The following is a 20,070-nucleotide window of genomic DNA, read 5'->3' on the forward strand; positions in this document are numbered from 1 at the left end:
GTGTTAGTGTAAATGCAGTGTTAGTGTAAATGCAGTGTTAGTGTTAGTGTAAATGCAGTGTTAGTGTTAGTGTAAATGCAGTGTAAGTGTTAGTGTAAATGCAGTGTAAGTGTTAGTGTAAATACAGTGTAAGTGTTAGTGTAAATACAGTGTAAGTGTTAGTGTAAATACAGTGTAAGTGTTAGTGTAAATACAGTGTAAGTGTTAGTGTAAATGCAGTGTAAGTGTAAAAGCAGTCTAAGTGTTAGTCTAAATGCAGTCTAAGTGTTAGTCTAAAAGCAGTCTAAGTGTTAGTCTAAATGCAGTGTAAGTGTTAGTCTAAAAGCAGTCTAAGTGTTAGTCTAAATGCAGTGTAAGTGGGCTTCAGGAAGTTTCAGTTAAAACTTGATGTGTACACTGTAGTTTAGCACATTATATTTTAACAGTTTTGAAAGTTTTAACATAGAAGTATTTCCATTTAATTTTATTTAACAAACTGAGCACTTAAGGGCCTTGATCAACTACCCATCAGTGGCAGTGTAGGGATTTGAGCTAATAATGAAACAATACAGTACTCAGTAACATGCTGATAATAACCACTTTCTGTACAGTCCCATCTCAGGAATACAAATTGTACTAAGCGTAATTTACAAATATTTGAGGAACAAATTCTGACAAAGTTGCATAAACGTGTTCACATTTTTAATACACGTTTTTCACTATAGGACGTCATAAGCTGGATGGAATGCATTTAAAAAGGGCTGACATGTTTTGTTGAGATAAACCAAAATTGAAAAAACTTTGTGACATGAAGTGTTTTTATTGTATTACTTATTGATTATAATCAAGTTGAACAGAAAATTATATTTTTTTCCTGTTTTCAAACTAGATTTACAAGATTGCTAGTACAATTGGTGCATACAATTCTCACAAGTCTCACAAGTAAATCAAGCTTTCTTGATCTTTCAGCCTACAAGTTACAGTGAAGACAAACAACCTCCTTAACACCCTAATTAAATCTATCTTCATTTAATCTTTATTACTGATAATGACAAATAATCTAATCTAGATAGCAAGTTAGAACTAGTGCTGAGAGAGAGAGAGAGAAAGTGAGAGAAAGAAAGAGAGAGAGAGAGAGAGAGAGAGAGAGAGAGAGAGAGAGAGAGAGAGATCTCATAGACATTGAATGAGTTTTGGGTGAAAAGAGTTTTTGTTCTTTTCTTGAAACCGAAATTTTTTTTCATGGTAATCCTGTTGAAACTAAGAACACTCAGCAGAGTTAGGGACCATGTGCAGAGTTTATTGAATCACAATCCAAAAAAATTGTCATCCTTTAGCTCAAGTATCCAATGTTCACACACAGTATTGGCATTCATTTCAAAACGCAAAGGGAATCCAAAGATTGGTCAAACACATTATAGAAAAATTGTCCAAACACAGAAATAGTAATTAGGAAAACCATGGCTCCACTACAAATAAGTCAAATTAACGGCAAGACTTCACAATGAAACCATGTACTTATATCACGAGCAAATCAGGAAGTAAAACAAGAAATGAGCAACTGGTTAGAATTCTGAGTATACTGAGGAGTACAGCCCTGGGCTGCTGGGACACACACATAGTCTCCACACAGTGTAGAAAGTGATGGGGTTGAAAAAACTTGGATGCTCTTACAACATGGTCACTAAGAACATGATTTCTACCTCTGCTCTTTTTACTCACGTTTAATTCACTCTGTTTCTGTCAGACCAGTTTAGCATCATGGAGGACGTCAGGATTTCAGGACTAAATTTGTGTGCTGATTTAGGTCAAGCTTTTATTTGTCAAAGAAGCTTTCCTAAAGGTTTACTGTAGCCAAAACATTCATGATTTACTGTAGTAGTAGATGTAATAATTGTGAGTTAGTATTTGTTTATTTAGCCTGTAATAAATTGGGTTTTGTGTTCACGCATTGACTTTATAATTGGACGCTATCAGCTCCATTAGTGTGAGACATAATGCACTTGTGGAGATGAATTGTGAAAAGCAAAATGACTCATGCTAATTGAGAAATGTCCTTCAGATTGTAATTTAGTTGGAGAGGTGAATAATATATGCAGTGGAGGGGAACTTAAAAAAAAAAAAAGTGAATCTAGACGGGTAATTAGAAAATTCGTTGAAATACTATGCTAATTCATGATATAATGTGATCCCCACTGCACTGCGCTACATCATATTTCAGCCGATGTTCATTTTGCACTAAACCGAGACAGCTACATGAACAGGAAACAGACTTACAATAAATGTTTGGCAGAGAATCAGAGTGGGTGATGTAAATGAAGACCAACTGTTTGCAAACACTTACACACAGGTGCACTTGATGCATTTTCAACCGTATACATGCCTGCATGGCTTCAGACTTGCATATAAGCCTGAGATCAAAGAAAGACATAATGCCTATTATATAATAACAGCTTCTCTTACATAACTCCTAGGATTTTATGTCCAAAAAAATCTCAGATCAGACAGAAAGCTAAGCTTTCCGTCACTTTGAGGAGTTAACCCCGGGGCGGTAGGGATTGGGATTGTGGACCTGCTGCGATTTAGTTGCTGAACTGAAGCAGCACTGTTTCGGTGGCTCATTATGCATCACTCACAGTCATTTCAAATGCAGCTCCCTGCAGTTGCCCGATAAGACTCCTGCGCATGTATGCGTACGGCCACAGCGCTCACAGAGACAGGCTTTCACTCAACAGATAGATAGCATTTGAATAAACATTTGTGTGCATAGCCTGCTGATTGGATAAGACATGGGGAAGAAGGAAGTACAAGATATGCTATTCTTTAATTGCTGTAGGAGGGTTAATAAGATTCATAGTTCAACACGTTAATCTATTGACCAAGCATATACAGTATCTTGAATATGTGTGTGTGTTTGTGTGTGTTTCTCTTATACTGTACTAAGCTGTGTTTCATCTTCTGTCTTTACTTAATTAACATGAAGGTTCTGCCTGAAAACTGTGACAGTGGCAATATAAATATATGCTGTCTGACGGCAGAAATGGATTCCAAAGGGATCTACAGTGAACAGATATTATTTGTGTGGTTGGTGGGTCATTCTCAGTACAGCAGTGACACTCTCACACTACACACCTACCTTGTTGGTGTACATTGAGATGTCGCTTATCTTTTTTTCATGCACCGTGTATGTTAATCATCCTTTTAGCCTTCACCTGGGTTTAGCTTCTCACCACGTGGCAGTTTTCAATTGAGGGATACAATGAGGACATGTTTACTAAACATTACAGTATTGTTCCATGGGAAAGCTTGTGCTGAAAAATGTAAAAGCTTCATTGCTGAGCCTGAGAGAGATATCAGCATTGTCATTATCATGTCACTGTCACTGCTGGGCCAAGAATGATTCATTACCCATCGAATATCTTGTCAGTGATGGTCATGCGGTGGTCCCTTTCCATTTGTGTACTGGATATCAAAATATTTCTACATGACTTACCATCCTCAAAAGTATACAATCGAACCGTAGAGCAGTTAAGGGCCGAGAATCAACAACGGCTCTCCGACTGACCTGGGGTTTGAACTCAGTACCGTATCTTTAGATCAGCTGCTCAGAACAATAACCACTCCGAAGTCTTTTAGTCTTTTATTCTCCCATATACACAAACAGTACACTCAAATTCTATTCTTCGACGATCTCAGCCAAACAAGACAAAAGATGAGGAAAAACTCCTCATTAAAATTAGGATACGAGAATCCAGATTTGCATACAGTATGCAGTTTAGAGAGAAATGAAAACCTGCCTAACTCAGTCATTAAAAATACATTAAAATAAGAATGGATGAGACCTTGGCACAAAATGTTACCCAAATTATTGTCATTAGTTGGCAAATGATTTAACTCTGTTTTCTCTCTCTGAATTACTAAACACTCGGCTCTTAGACACAGAAGATGTTCAGGAAGCTTTGTCTTTTGGGATGTAGATATAAGGACAATATACCAAATATTACCCATGTTACCCACTCATTTAATGATTACACGAAATTTGTAAATGTTTGCATAATTCATATTTTTAAATTCATTTCTGAATAGATATGAATCTTTAATTATATTCTATGAATATTTTAAAAAAGAGGCTGACACATACACAATACATTTTTTTTTCACTATAACAATGATGCTATGAATATAATTTATTGACTTTAAAATGTATTCTTAATATCCAGTAATGGGGAAAAAAATGTTAAATTAACTGAAATTAAAGTTAATATGTAAGGAGTAACAAACAATGGGACATTCATTCATTCATTCATTCATTCATTCATTCATTCATTTTCTACTGCTTATCTGAACTTCTCGGGTCACAGGGAGCCTGTGCCTATCTCAGGCGTCATCGGGCATCGAGGCAGGATACACCCTGGACGGAGTGCTAACCCATCGCAGGCACACTCACACTCACAATCTCTTTCTTGGGACATTCTGTTACAGGAAAATAATCAATGATACACAAACCTTTACCATCACTGCAGTTTATTATTTTCCTATAATAGCCTTTACATCAGTGTCTTGTTTCTTTATTTTACTGCAAGAATTTGCTAATGATTAATTTTTTTTTTGTTAATTATTATGCTAATTATTTTATTCTTATTTAATGTTTGTGGAAAATCTGTAAAACATGTTTTGTTCTTACTTTTATTATAACAGTGACTAAAGGACATTCCCTCACCAGTAATTTTTTCTCCCAGTTAAATGTCACGGTATTAAGGCACTGAATAATGCAATGTCCTCTGTTCGTGACAAAAGGTCTAAAGCTACGTCTTCTGACTGTTACTAATGGCTGACTATATACAAATCAACAGCAGAAATCTTCACCATGTCAATGATTGCACTTTGTTAAACAACACATTGTTAATCCGTTTATTAGTTTTAATTCACGTGACATGTCCGTCATGCAAGTCCCCGTGAACGAGCTGTTACTATAGAAACAATAACGTATCGAGCGTGTGCATTAACATAAACATTGATTTATAAACAACCAACACTTCCGGACCAATCAGATTTTAAAAAATCTGATTAAAAACAATATTATGGCATTATTATATCATTTAATATTATAACTTAATTCAATTTTATGGGTATAGTGCTTTTAACAATGGACATGATCTCAAAGCGGTTTTACATGAATATAAAAATTCAGAATAAAAATTACAAAGGTTAAAATTGACATTTTTATTTATACCTAATGAGCAAGCCAAAAGCAAAAGTGGCAAGAAAAATAAAGAGGAGACGATACGAGAAAGAAACCTTGAGAGGAACCAGACACACAAAAAAGGGAACCCGTCCTCATCTGGGTGACTCTAGGAGAGTGCGATTAAATAATGTCCTTTTAAGGGTTGCTTGGCATTTAACTTAAGAATTGGATTATGTCTAAAGACTTATACTAAAGCAAACAAGGATAGTAAAATTAGTACTGATTACTCAGGAGTGATGGCAATAGTCAAAAAAACATTTTGGTAATGCACTAAAATTAAACAGTCACATATAAACTGAATTGAATTACAGTGAATTACATAACGCATACATTCCTGCATATGTATTCCATTATAAGGCTCGATCGAAGATGCTTGACAGTGATATAGTGGCCTGAGTTTAACAATCCGATTGTTGTTGAGTAAATTAGAGCACCCCAAGTTCACAATGTGTACACTGAATTTTTTGTGATTTGTGGCGATTGCGTGCTGCTAAGTTGTTGGTTGCTGCTGTATTTTCATTATTCCTGTGACAGGAGAAATTAGGAGTCATCACAAGGGGGACATTGTTTTTGCTCACGGATTTACAATGATATAAATGTCAGGTTTGTTCCTAAAATAAAATAAAAGCAAGATCCTTTTTCACAAAGTATTTTCCAGCAAAGTTCAATGTTGTATCAATAAGAAATAGTCGAGACAGCATGGGCATTGTGGCTTAGCGGTCAGCAGCCTTAGAAGAAGAAGCATTTATTTTGTCGCATATACATTATAACACAGTGAAGTTCTTTCTTTGCATATCCCAGCTTTGGAAGTTGGGGTCAGAGCGCAGGGTCAGCGATGATACAGCAACCCCTGGAGCAGATAGGGTTAAAGGCATCTCTTGGCACAGATGGGGCTTGAATCCCAATCCTTTGACAAACAACCTAGAACACAAACTCCTGGGATTTGGTTGCCTGTGCTTTAGGGGTTTACTCCAGGTACTAAGAGTTCCTCCCCTAGTTCAAATTCATTCACCAGCTACAGCTTCCACGACCCTGTGTAGGATAAGTGCTACAGAAAATAAAAGGATCAACAGAGAGAGTAAACGTTGGAAGCAAACATCTATAAAGCAATGGGGCTATATGATGCAGTAACAACAGAGCTTTCCTAGTTAGCAATCTAGTAGTTAGTTAGTAGCATGGTGTAATTTACACCAGCATTCGCATACATTTCTGAAGCTTTGGAAGCTGACTGATTGATGTTTAAGCAGAACGTACAGAAGAGGAAGAAAGGAATTTACTTAAAGCTCACATGTTAATGTACAAGCTAGTCAGGGTGAATTTTTTACTCTGAAGTCTTTAGTGCTGTTCACAATCTGTTGATTTTGTCCTGAATGATTATTTCTGTTGATTGGATGGGTTCCAGTTGATGGGTTTCCTCGGCTTGAACATTTGCAGCAGTTATATTCCTAGTTAGTATGGACTCAGAGTTGGCTTTATTAAACAGGACCAGCTTTCCCATGGGACAATACTGTAATGTTTAGTAAAGATTTAGGCACTTTTGGCCAGCTGACTGATGTGGCACAAATGAGAGAGAGAGAGAGAGAGAGAGAGAGAGAGAGAGAGAGAGAGAGAGAGAGAGAGAGAGAGAGAGAGAGAGAGAGAGAGAGAGAGAGAGAGAGAGAGAGAGAGAGAGAGAGAGAGAGAGAGAGAGAGAGAGAGAGAGAGAGAGAGAGAGAGAGAGAGAGAGAGAGATGTATATGCCATTCCTTCTATTTTGTCACATTAGTGTGTTATAATGCACTCGAGTGAAATAGCTGAACAGCCATAGCTTATATAAATGAACCATAGGGCATTTGTCAGCCACTACTGGAGGTCTGCCTCATCATCTCTGTCCTTACATTCACCCAGGCTGCTCACACGCTGTAATTGAAAGATCTCTGGATGGGAAAATGCACAATTATCTGACTCTGTCACCTCAAAAAGCTAACTTTATAATCAAATAACACTGGATGGCATTGAGAAGCCACACACACACACACACACACACACACACACACACACACACACACACACACACACACACACACACAAACACTTTTTTTTACTATTCTTGTGAGGACCTTCCTATGACATTATTATTTTTAAAGCGGTTAATTAATTCTATGTCTCCATCTAAATAGAACCCTGACTTCAACCTCAGTAGCAAAAGGAAAACACGTTGAAAAGCTGCATTTTTTTGTAAAAAAAAACAAAAAGCAGTTTTCTTCAAATATCCTCATAGTGTCCAAACAGTCAGATTTCCCTATACTTGTTGGGATAGTTGGTCCCCACACAGATATAAAACATGCCCACACACTCCCTACAAACAAAAAAGCCGCCCGAGCCTCTGCATGCATGGTGTGTAAATTCATCCCCAGATTAATTAGTGATTCCTTGTTTGTGTTTGCTTTTCTTGTCTACAGAGACACGATGTGGAAGTGTGTGTGTGTGTGTGTGTGTGTGTGTGTGTTTGTGTGTGTGTTTGTGTGTGTGCATTCTGCTAAATTTAGCAGTTTTTTTAACATCATGTTTGTAAGAAAAGAAAAACAACTCATAAGCTCACTCTTAAAAAGGGAAGTGGCAGCATTCAGTGTTCAAGGACTTGGCCTACTGCCTGGAAGGTTGTGAGTTCTAATCCCAGGTCCACCAAACTGTGGAGGGCCCTTGAGAAAGGCCCTTAACCCTCAATTGCGCAGCTGTATAAATGAGATAAATATACAGTAGGTCGATCTGGATAATGCCGTCTGCCAAATGCTGTAAATGTAAAAAAAAGTTTCACTTCTGTACCATTGTTATTGTTTTAGATTACCTCCAGTGTGATCTTCTGTCCTGTGACTGTTCTACTCACCCTGCCGATACAATGTGAGGTCATGAACTCTTGCTTGGTACCGAATCACAGGGCAGCCTCTGGCTCTGATGATGTCATCAAGCTTCCCGTCTTGTGTGTATGTGTTTTTGTTTGTTTGCCATTTCATTGTGTGATGTTTGATCTTGTGGGGACATGTGTTTGGACGTGGTGAGGAATATTTGTTATATTTATAGCAGGATCCTTCAGATGGCGTCTGTGAAAACGGCTGCTCTGTGGAACCCGTGTAGCCGGAGGGTTGGATATGAATTCTGGCTCTTTTTACAGAGTCACATTATTTATTTAAGCTCACCAGAAGAGTCGATTCTTTTGGGTCATGAAGATATTTTTTTTCCCTCAAAAAACATTAATCCATTAGGTTATTATTCTTTGCCTAATTATGGCCAATATTGTTTCATGAAATCTTCCTCGCAGCATTGTACCGATCAAAATAACATTAATTTGAATTGCGTCTTTATTAGGCCTATTTAAATAATCATCGGATCAGCAAGGCACTGCTATACGCACTAACAAACACAGTGTGTATGCGTTATTGTTAATGTGCTGCTTGGTATTGCTTCATTAATAAGATTTATGTACACGTATATTGATACTGTAGCTCTGCACCTCTACAGTCTAACTTGAACAAGTAGCAGTGTCAAGGTTCCTCCAATGTGCTTCTTCATCCACACAGCTGAGAATCAAACACATCAAATCAAATTCAAATCAAATTTTATTTGTCACATACACATACATACAGGGTACGATATTCAGTGAAATGCTTTATGCAACTGTCTGGTATAAGAATAAAGATTATCAAAAAAAAAAAGTATAAAAAAGCAAAAAATAAAATTAGAATAAAATAATAAGAAAGGATAAACTATATAAGAAAAACTATATAAAATAATGTGAAATGAGAATATGAAATAATGTATGTACATATACATAATTATACATATACATAAATGTGTATGGTTTTTAAAGATTGTCCTTAAAGTGACCAGGTGCAGTATGGTGTGTAAATAGTGTATAAAGTGGCACTATGCTGTGCAAGTCCAGAGTGAAAGTGTCCTTAGAATGTCTCAGCATTCATGCTAACAAACATCTCAGATGTTGAAAAGAGATTGATACGAAGTATTTTGACTAAATTACCGTTCGCGAGTAACGGCAATGCCAACAACTTAGCTTTCAGTGTTTGCCTAACAGAACCGAACACGAACAGCCACAAGATGTAATAAAAAATATATATACATATATAATATATACAGAATAGCTCCAGATGTTTCTTAAAGACAAGCTGCAGAGCATTTGGTATTGTTAAAAATAAGAAAATATCACTCAGACACTGTACATTTACAGATTTACACTTTAAAGAATAGACAGAAAGCTTTATTTTGTCACGTATACATTAAAGCACAGTGAAATTCTTTCTTTACATATCCCAACTTTGGAGGTTGAGGTTAGCACACAGTTTCAGCCATGATACAGCGCCCCTGGAGCATAAAGGTTTAAGGGCCTTGCTCAAGGGCCCAACAGAGGCAGCTTGGCAGTGGGGCTTGAACCCCAATCCTCAACCCAGAGCCTTAACTGCTTGAGCCACCAGTGCACCTAATGTTAGTAACAATAACAAACTGGTGGCACTTACTTTTCTAAATAAAAAAATGTAAATAAGCAACGCACATTAGGCCACACAGTAATAATTTGACAGAACAAAATAAGAAAGTTTGCTAATTATCCAAAAGTTTCTTTCTTTTCTTTTTCTTTTGATGAAAATTAAAAGAAGATTTGGAAATCGACTATTTGTGCTATATTATTTTAAAAATAAGATGATAAAGTATTCTGAAACATAGTTCGTAGTGAAGTCGTGGCCAAATGGTTAGAGAGTTTGACTCCTAACCCTAAGGTTGTGGGTTCGAGTCTCGGGCCGGCAATACCACGAATGAGGTGCCCTTGAGCAAAGCACCGAACCCCCCAACTGCTCCCTGGGCGCCGCAGCATAAATGGCTGCCCACTGCTCCGGGTGTATGTTCACGGTGTGTGTGTGCACTTTGGATGGGTTAAATGCAGAGAATGAAATCTGAGTATGGGTCACCATACTTAACCATATGCCACTTCACTTTAATGGTGCTCCACATTTATAAAATAGATATCTCAGTACTGCAGTAGGAATATTACACATTAATTGTGTTATGATGTTAAAAACATGATAAGCCCGAGACCACTGATTTGTGATCTCAAGACAGGCCTTGAGACACCAGTCGCTAAAAATTAGTACACAACAAATTATTTAATTTATTTGCACAAAGCCAACAGGGTTGTTATTTGATATAAATGGATCCAAACATTCATTAGTGAGATAAATTAGGCGCGTAGGCTCAGAGGGAAGATGTGAAATGTGCAGAACTGGGTGCAGGAAACACTGGTGTAGAGGGGCTTGATAGAATGTCAGGCTAAATAAATGTCAGACAAAATAACTACAGAAACAACAAGCAAATGGATTCTCAGGAAAGGACACAGTGATGAAAAGCAATAATGGAAAATATTTAGTGTTTTAGATCTAGTCTTATATCTGCAGTGCGGATATTTTATCCTTCAGACCCCTGTTCTCCGTCCTGTAGAATCCACAGGATTCTTCTTTTAAATTCCCACCAGTGAAGACATATATGTAATTATTTTCTATGATAGCTGAAGACGGCTTTGGCTGGATATCTGTTGCGATGATGTCACACGACACATGCTAGCTTCACAAAGCACAAAATAGACTTTGCTCTCTTTGGCTGCCGTGCTGTCCTTATCTGTCTATCACAGTGACACAAACCAGTTGCGAGCGTCCGTGAGGTTTGTGCCTTGCTTAGAGTGAGTGTGTTACACCATGTGTCTCAGATGAAGTCTTCATCCTTTCTGGGCTGATAGTTATTGTATAATCAGTGGAGCTGGCTGCTGGTGGGTGCGAATTGACAGGTGACCAAACTAGAGGAAAAAATGAGGCGAAGCATGAATGCTATATGCAAGTTGGCAGTTACACTGTGGCCTAGTGGTTATGGTGTTGGGCTACCAACTGGATGGTTATGAGTAAAGCCCTGGTCCACCAAGGTGCCACTGCTGGGCCCCTGATCAAGGCCGTGAACTCTCAATAATATAAAAAACATGAGATAAAATTGTCAGGAACGTCTGGGGAAGTACTGGTTGTTGAGGTGATGTGTCTTTTCCCACCTGTTGCTTATTATGCCTAATCTGTTGTCTTAAAAAATCCTTCCCTTGTGTATCTTTGTTCATCATTGTTATGCGCCGTATTCTTGTCATACATGCGTACGTGTTTATTTTGCCGTATATTTAGTGTCTCGCGTCAATAAATGCATTATGTTGTATCCTGTGTCCGGGTCTGGCTGCAATGCTTCCGCTAAGAAATGTGACAATATTTGTAAGCTGCTCTGGCTAATCGTGTCTACCAAATGCTGTAAATGTATTTCTTCCAGTCACCAGTGGTACATATATTGACAAAAGATCTGGGCCTGTATTCATAAAGATACTAAGAACAATCTCAGAGCTCCTAAATCAGCTTTAAAATTTCTAACTAGGAATCTTAACTTAAGAGTGATACAGGACCAAACTCAGCAACTCTGAGCAAGGAAAATATAATAAATTTTATCTTAGAGAGAAGGTGGGGCTAAACCCTGTTTCTAGGTTACACGTTCTTTTGAAGACTGTGATTGGTTGTACAATAAAATAAACAGGAGTGATTTTAATCTGCTCTATTATAAGCCTTCACTTTGTCTGTACATTAAGATAGTTGAGGCTATATGTTTATATCGTGTAGCGATAATGTTTGTGACCAATCATATTAAAGATGCGCTAGCATCTGTATGTTATAAATGTAATAAAGGTAATATAAATTTAAATGTAAACATCTTCGACACGGAGCAGAAATGCCAAATTATATCATTTCTGCTGCTATGGCGTTTCAGTCAGCTCCGTTTCAGAGATGTTGGAGTATCTGCCATATATATATATATATATATATATATATATATATATATATATATATATATATATATATATATTTAACATACACATTTCTAAGAATTTTCTTCAGATTTTGTCACTAGGCACAATTTTCATGAACATGGGCCCAGATGTTTTGAAATTGAGATTATTAGACAAATAGACTACTGATAGACAGTTAGTTAACATGTCATGTTGTACAGTATGTGGTGCTGATAACAAGGTGAGCGTGTGTGTGTGTGTGTGTGTGTGTGTGTGTGTGTGTGTGTGTGTGTGTGTGTGTGTGTGTGTGTGTGTGTGATTATGTGTGTGTTATACAAGGTCATCTGGGATCTGGGTTAGCTGTAGTATTCCTACAACCTTGAGTGGATGGAATATGAATAGAAAGAAATGAGAGATTTTCATTTTCTATGCGATTATTTGATATGAAAGCAAACAGCAGAACAGTCAAGTGTTACCTGTTTTACTCAAGAGCTCAGTAAATCAGGAAATCAGAATGCTGCCTAAAGCACTGTATTTTACCAAGCCTTCAGTATCTTGAGCTGCTTTTATGGATGAATATTCATCCATCAGCACATTTCTCCTGATTTAAATAAGTCTAGTTACTTAAAGACCAATGGGTATTTAACACCTTCAGCCACAATTAATTTATACTATTATTCTATCATATGCTATACTAATAATAACACTACAATGATATTATATATTTATATGTAAATGTAAACATCTAGTTTTTATATATATATATATATATATATATATATATATATATATATATATATATATATATATATATATATATATATTACACTGCACTTTTCACCTCATGACTTTTCCACATTGTGTAGCGTTAAACTCAGTTGTAAGTCGCTTAGGATGAACATCAAATGAATGAGATTAAAAACATTCACGGGAAAGACACTGAATTCAATACCTCAGTTCATAGAATAAAGAGCTAAAAAAAAGTAAAGAATAAGAGAGAGAAAATAACAGAAAAGAAAAAGACAGAAGGAACAGTGATATATAGAGACATGTAATGTTGTAATGAACTGAAATGCACTTTGAGTGTATATGTCAAGAGTCTATATATAATTAGCCCATAACACTGAAGAAGCGGATGCAGATTTGCAAATTTGCAAATCATAAAATATGTCATTGCATTAGTATCCACCCCATGGCTGTGAAATCCTTTAGTTAGAGACAAAAGGTTGCCATCAAAAATCGCACTTTTAGTAGCATGCAGTTCAGCTGTGTGAAATTAAATCGTAATGTGAGCTCATTATAAAGCTACTTGTTATTGGAAGATCCAGATTTTGTTCGAGAACAAAAAAATCCCATATTTGGATCTTTCCACGAAGCACCATTAAATGGCAGAAGGAAATTAAGTGTTGGTTTTGTGGTGAACTCATTAGTTCCTCAGGAGCTCTTGGTTGCACAATTATAAACTGTTGTAGGAAGGACATTAATTACATTGACATTCCTGTCCAGTGTCACCCAAATGAGGATGAGGTTCACTTCTGAGTCTGGTTCCTCTCAAGGTTTCTTACTTGATTGATATTGGAGATAAATAGTAGCTTAATTTTAAACTTAAATCTTTGTTTTATTCTGTTTCTATACTTTTGTAAAGCTGCTTTGAGACAATGTGAATCGTTGAAAGTGCTCTACAAATATATGTATATGTATAGCTATGAAAATTGAAGAATTGAAATTGAACTGGAACAAGTCTGACTGGCCGTCCACTTAATCCTGATTAAGTTCATTTCAGTTTCAGGACTTATGTTCAAGCGAGGTACATACTGGGCAAATATTTGGACGCAAGCACATTTGTTAGTTTACATAAAAGACAAATTGTTTACCAAATAAAAAGTAAGAAAGCATTAGGTGGTTATGGGATAAGATGGTATGTGTAGCTTGGCTAGCGTACTGAATGTACTGAGAGCGTTGGTTTCAATTTCCAATATTAAGCTCCATAAATTCGGTCACTAGTGGAGCGCACTCACAACTCACACACTGTGCACCATGCCAATAACACTAAGCTAGACCTTGAATGGTTTTTCATTATTACTCACTGTGTGTGCTGTGTGCAAGTCATTTCAAGTATTAGATGTGATTACCTTCAACTTCCAGTCAATAAAATAACCAAAACAACAGCACAGAAGTATCTACTCACAAGGCAGCCTATTAATAACCAAAAGTGGCTGAGTGGTAACACAAATTGGTGCTGTGGCTCATAACGAAACCACAACACTGGTAATATGAAACCCAAATGAAAAGTCATTTCAGTGGTACTTTCTCCATGCTTTCCTTCCACTCTGCTAAAACCTCCTGGCGTGGAGTTTTTAATGGACAAAATTAGTGAAAAGTCATCATTTTACATCCATTACCATCTGTCACTGCTCAATTATTTTCAGTTCCCTCCACTCATTTTTTCCCCCTTACTTTTGTGATCATCTTCTGCCTCAGTTGTGATATACATATTTGTTCTTTAAAGTAAAACCTAGCGACATTAATGAAGTACATGAAAGTAGAAACTATTTCTATGCCTGAAGGAGGAAGAGAGAGAGATAGAGACAGACAGAGACAGAGCGAGAGAGGAAAGCAAACACAGAGTCAAAGTAAAACCAATAAAGTGAAATAGCAAGCATGAAAGAGAAACAAAGACAAGAAAAGAAAAGGAAAGAAAAACAAGACAGTAAGAAAGAATATCTGTTCTTGCTAATATTGTGGTAAATATCTCCGGCTGTCAAACAGTATATATATATATATATATATATATATATATATATATATATATATATATATATATATATATAAATATATATATATATATATATAAACAGAGAGAGAGAGAGAGACAGACAGACAGAGACAGAGCAAGAGCGAGAGAGACAGAGAGAGAGAGAAAGAAAAGCAAACAAAGTAAAACCAATAAAGTGAAATAGCAAGCATGAAAGAGAAACAAAGACAAGAAAAGAAAAGGAAAGAAAAACAAAACAGTAAGAAAGAATATCTGTTCTTGCTAATATTGTGCTGTCAAACAGAAGACCTAGATTTAATTCTCTGACTGGGAGACAGGATTTTCACTGCTGGCTCAATGGTTAGTGTCTGGACTTCTGATAAGAATTTTGTATCAACAACCTGACACTTTTGAAAAAACTGCCCGAATGTCCCCCTAGTGTCCAGGAAGCGAATAGTCAAAGCCATTCCTGACAAAATACACTGGTGAATTTTATACAGAATCATTTAGAAGCAAGAAAATGCTTTTCTGTCATGTAGAATGATAGCTGTGCCACCCACTGAGAAACATTATCACTATGGCAACCAGTTTTAGGAAGGCCTACTCAAGCCTTCATCATACAGCGACGGCCAATCGCAGTGATGAAATCACTGTATGTGTGAATACAGCTTACGAGAGAGAAAAGGTAAAAAGACATAGAGAAAGAAAAAGTGACATAAGTAAGTGAGAAAAAAAACCCATTAAACTAAATGATAAAAGAAACAACAGAAGGGGATGAAGGCAGAAAGAAGAAGAGGAGAAGAGAGAATGAGATAGTTGACAAGGAATAATAAGGAAGCTAAGAGCAACAAAATCAGTGAGGAAAAAAGATAAAAAAAACGGGATAAGAAGATAAGAAATAAAAAAAATGAGTGAGAAAGATTAAAATAAAAGTTCCCAGACAATTACAGTGTCAAATTCATTCATTCATCATGTTCATTCATATACAGTGAAATCATTCTGGATGGGACACTTACAGGGAAAATGAACAGTTCATCATATAAATATTGAAAATCATACACAGAAATGGAAGATTAGTGTGTTGTGAATTATTCTTTGTGTCAGTCGTGCTGGGAATCAGAGAAATCAGGATCTGTACAATAATATAAAAAAAAGCAAATAAAAATGAAACGTCATGAAAGTGTAGAAGCAGAAGCCTTTGTCACATGTACATTACAGCACACTTTTCCATATGCTAGTTTGTTAGGAAGCTGAGGTCAGAGCACAGGGTCAGTTACTATATAATCCAGCAGCCCTGGGGCAGATAATGTTAAGAACCCTTGCTTAAGGGCCCACAAGTGGCAGCTTTGCAGCGCTTGAGCTTGAACCGTGATCTTACAAACCCCCTTTAACCACTGAGCCAACACTTACAAGCGTATTGAAATGACGCTTGAGTGATGCTGTACGTGATGTCTGTTCTCTGTGTCAGATAAAGAAGAGTCTGAATCTGGTCCAAGAGAGGAGAGAGAGCTGCCTGCTACGCCAACACAGACAGGTGTGGACCGCCGAGAACCACAAACTGAGCCGAGCCAGGTAACACACCTAACCATACACTACTCCGTTTAACATCACATCGCCTTACTGCATTTACAGTGTCAGAAGAAAGAACCAGTTTCTAACATTTTTCAACAAAGATGGCAAGTGAACTAAATATATACAGGAGGCTCCCAAAGCCTGAGATAACATTTTTTTTTTTTTGAAATATTAAAAACAAATAAAATAAATGTTCAATATCTGGAAAAAAAATAATATTTAAGATTGTACTATTTCTATAGGTCTCTATTTAAATGTAAGCTTATGCTTGATATTAATCAACAGGTCAGACTTTCCTCATGCTTAATCTCTTCTATTGAATTCTAATCAATTTTTTACCATAACACTATAATAGGCTGTTGAGATTCAACAGCATTCAGTAACACGGTGTACAATCTGGCAGCTTGTTTTGAGCTGTGCTAGCTGTACATTTGTTCAACTGTGTTTGATCCAGTGATTAAATTTCCTGTCACAGTTTGTCAGAAGCAGACAGGACATGCAATTAGCATTAACCAGTGCAACATTCCCAGCCAACTACATTTCCAAATTCACACAAAAACCTGAAACTCATTAAGGCATAAGAAAAGTGAGACACGTTTTCTTCATTTTTACCTTTTCTCAGCTTTCGCAGAAAACAAGGTCACCATGGTGCACACGCATTTCTGATCTACAGACATATCCACTCCATTATCATTAACATAGGGATGTGGTAGCCAAGCGGTTAAGGTGTTGGGCTACCAATCGGAAGGTTGTGAGTTCAATGTCCATATCCACCAGGCTGCCTATCCTGGGCCCCTGAGCAAGGCCCTTAACCATCAATTGCACAGTTGTATAAAATGAGATAAAAATGTAAGTCGTTCTGGATAAGGGCGTCTGCTAAATGCTGTAAATGTAAATTACATTGTAAGTTCGGCTTCATCTTTGGAATATATTTCACGATAAAAATAGTCCTGTACATCACAAGCACATTGGATACTTTGCCTTTATTTGTGGAAATGTATTATTATCCGGTTATTGGCTTTAAAACAAGATCTTTGAGGCTGCAGAGTATTTGGGTCTTGAGGTCAATCTTGTATCTTATCTGCTGTTTCTCTTCAACAGAAAATACTCACAGAGTGAGCTTAAGCAGCATGATTCCTACCCCAATAGGCTTCTATTAGCGCTTGTTGCGATTTTGTTTGTCGGAACATAACACTTAACTCTACACTACATTGAACTGTGATCATTTAAATACGATGTGACTTTTAAATGACTGGAACTCATCAAGCAATCAAGATGTAGATCGAATATGTTGCTGAAGATTGTGAAATTGGTCGTTGCGTACTTGGGAAACATGCGCTTTTAAACAATAGGTTTGTTTAGTAAATTGTAGTAGGTTCAATCAGCGTATATTTCTACCCTTACGGAGTAAAGTGTTATAGTTAAATGGTTGGAGAACAAGTTTTTGGAAGGAGTTTTTGGCCAATTAGTCCCAGAATAATGAGAGAAAAGTTTTCAGTTTGTTGCTGTCCGACTTGCGATAAAAGTGGTGTTTAGTCTGAAACATACGAGAAAAATAATTTTTAGTTGCTTAACCTAGCAGTTACTTTAGGTTTCTCTATTTTCTTTGAAGTAAGTTTCAAGTTTATTTTATTTTTAGAGCACATATTACATTTAATTGCTGTAAATTCAGACATAAATAAGTGTAAATAAGTGTAAAAAGACAACACACACACTTCTAAACTGAGTTAAATGACAAGGAATAAAAATATGTTTTGAGACTAGATTTAAAAACAGACAGTGTTGGGCCCAGCCTCACCGATATTGGCAATGAATTCCAGAGCTTAGGAGCAGCGACTGCAAATGCTCGATTACCCCTATGCTTCATTCTTGCTCTAGGGACAACCAAGAACATGTTATCCACAGACCTAAGGGACCTTGATGGAACGTATGGTTTGATAAGGTCAGAAAGATAAGTCAGGGCCAGACCGTTCAAGGATTTATAAAACAACACTCAAACTATAAAATCAATCCTAAAACGCACTGGAAGTCAATGAAGAGAGGCTCATATAGGAGAAATATGATCACGCTTACACATTAATTTTAATAGCCTTGCTGCAGCATTCTGCACCAACTGCGAGTGTGAGAGAGAACCCTGACTGACACCGATATAGAGGGCATTACTATAGTTTAAACGAGAAGAGTCTTTGAATGACAAGAAAGGTTTGACCTTAGATAAGCCGTGACTGATAAAAACTGGCTTTATCTATAGAATTTTGCTGTATCGAGTCGCCAAGAATCTGCGTTTTTGTGAGTGAAGCTAAAAGACTATTTGACTGCAGACATTTTGCAAGCTTGTTTATTTCATTGTTGGACAAAAGTCTGTTCGAAGGACCAGGTAGTGGTTTACAATTCCTCTGGCAACGTGAGGGAGGAGTTTGAGTTTATGCATATTTTAAGTAACTGAACTTAATTTGTGAGTTTTATTTTTTTTTCTTGTATAAGACATATACTGTATAGTGTTTATGGAATATTGTTCTATTTAAGGTTATTTAAGCATGGATTTGTTATGTGTTATTCTTAGTATTTTTTTTGTAAATAAATTTTGTTGTGGGGGGGCGCGGTGGCTTAGTGGTTAGCACGTTCGCCTCACACCTCCAGGGTTGGGGGTTCGATTCCCGCCTCCGCCTTGTGTGTGTGGAGTTTGCATGTTCTCCCCGTGCCTCGGGGGTTTCCTCTGGGTACTCCGGTTTCCTCCCCCGCTCCAAAGACATGCATGGTAGGTTGATTGGCATCTCTGGAAAATTGTCCGTAGTGTGTGAGTGAATGAGAGTGTGTGTGTGCCCTGTGATGGGTTGGCACTCCGTCCAGGGTGTATCCTGCCTCGATGCCCGATGACGCCTGAGATAGGCACAGGCTCCCCGTGACCCGAGAAGTTCGAATAAGCGGTAGAAGATGAATGAATGAATGAATGAATGAATGAATGAATTTTGTTGTTAATTGTTATTTCCCCCATCGTGAGTTGATTATAGTTTACTGTAATGTAATATTATTTACTTATTATATTGGGAAACATTGAATGCAATTAAGTCAATAGACTATTAGTAACCTGGTGCTCTGCTCTGTATAGTGAGGGTAGGGTAGGGGGCATTACATGACAAAGCCAAGCAAAGTATTTTTCCAAAAATGAATCACTTCACCTAAAACTGATATAGTGATAGAACATTGGAAACAGCAAATTTTCTCTGAGCACCAATTTACACAATTTATGACGAGGCTCTGCTTTTTCTGTGGATATTCCACCACTGTTTATCATTGATATAATGCCAGAGATACAGCTGAGTTTAGATGAGTACATCACCATGATTTTAACTGTGATGTACAAGCTGGATAATAAAGTTGTTAGCAGGGGATGAAGGGAGTTGTAGTTCTCGCACAGCTATAAACTAGAAAAGGAAGGTGACATAGTAAAGTTTCCTGTAAAAAGGCCTGAGGCTGTCAGATACTTTGCGAGCCAGTCAGATACTTTATTCTCCTTCGGCTCTACAGCTGCCTGGCCACTCAGGCAAAACGGGCAAAGATAGATGAGGCGAAACTCTTGATTGCGTTTTTCTTGCCAGGGGAGTGGAAAATCTGGGATTAGATGAGGAGAAACGGAGATGGTGGGGGAGGAGATAAAGACAGAAACTGAGT

The 20,070-nt window shown here is 37.2% G+C and overlaps 1 protein-coding gene across 1 annotated transcript in view; it reads left to right on the plus strand.

Annotated features, from left to right (window-relative positions):
• LOC113660847 (coiled-coil domain-containing protein 148) overlaps positions 1-20,070 on the plus strand; it is an 82,258-nt gene that overhangs the window by 3,024 nt on the left and 59,164 nt on the right. Inside the window, exon 4 of the mRNA XM_027174676.2 lies at positions 16,295-16,398. Within this exon, the coding sequence (XP_027030477.2) occupies positions 16,295-16,398 (104 nt within the window). The remainder of the gene's footprint in view (positions 1-16,294; positions 16,399-20,070) is intronic.

This window comes from Tachysurus fulvidraco, chromosome 6 (assembly GCF_022655615.1).
Source record: "Tachysurus fulvidraco isolate hzauxx_2018 chromosome 6, HZAU_PFXX_2.0, whole genome shotgun sequence".
Classification (NCBI taxonomy): Eukaryota; Metazoa; Chordata; class Actinopteri; order Siluriformes; family Bagridae; genus Tachysurus; species Tachysurus fulvidraco.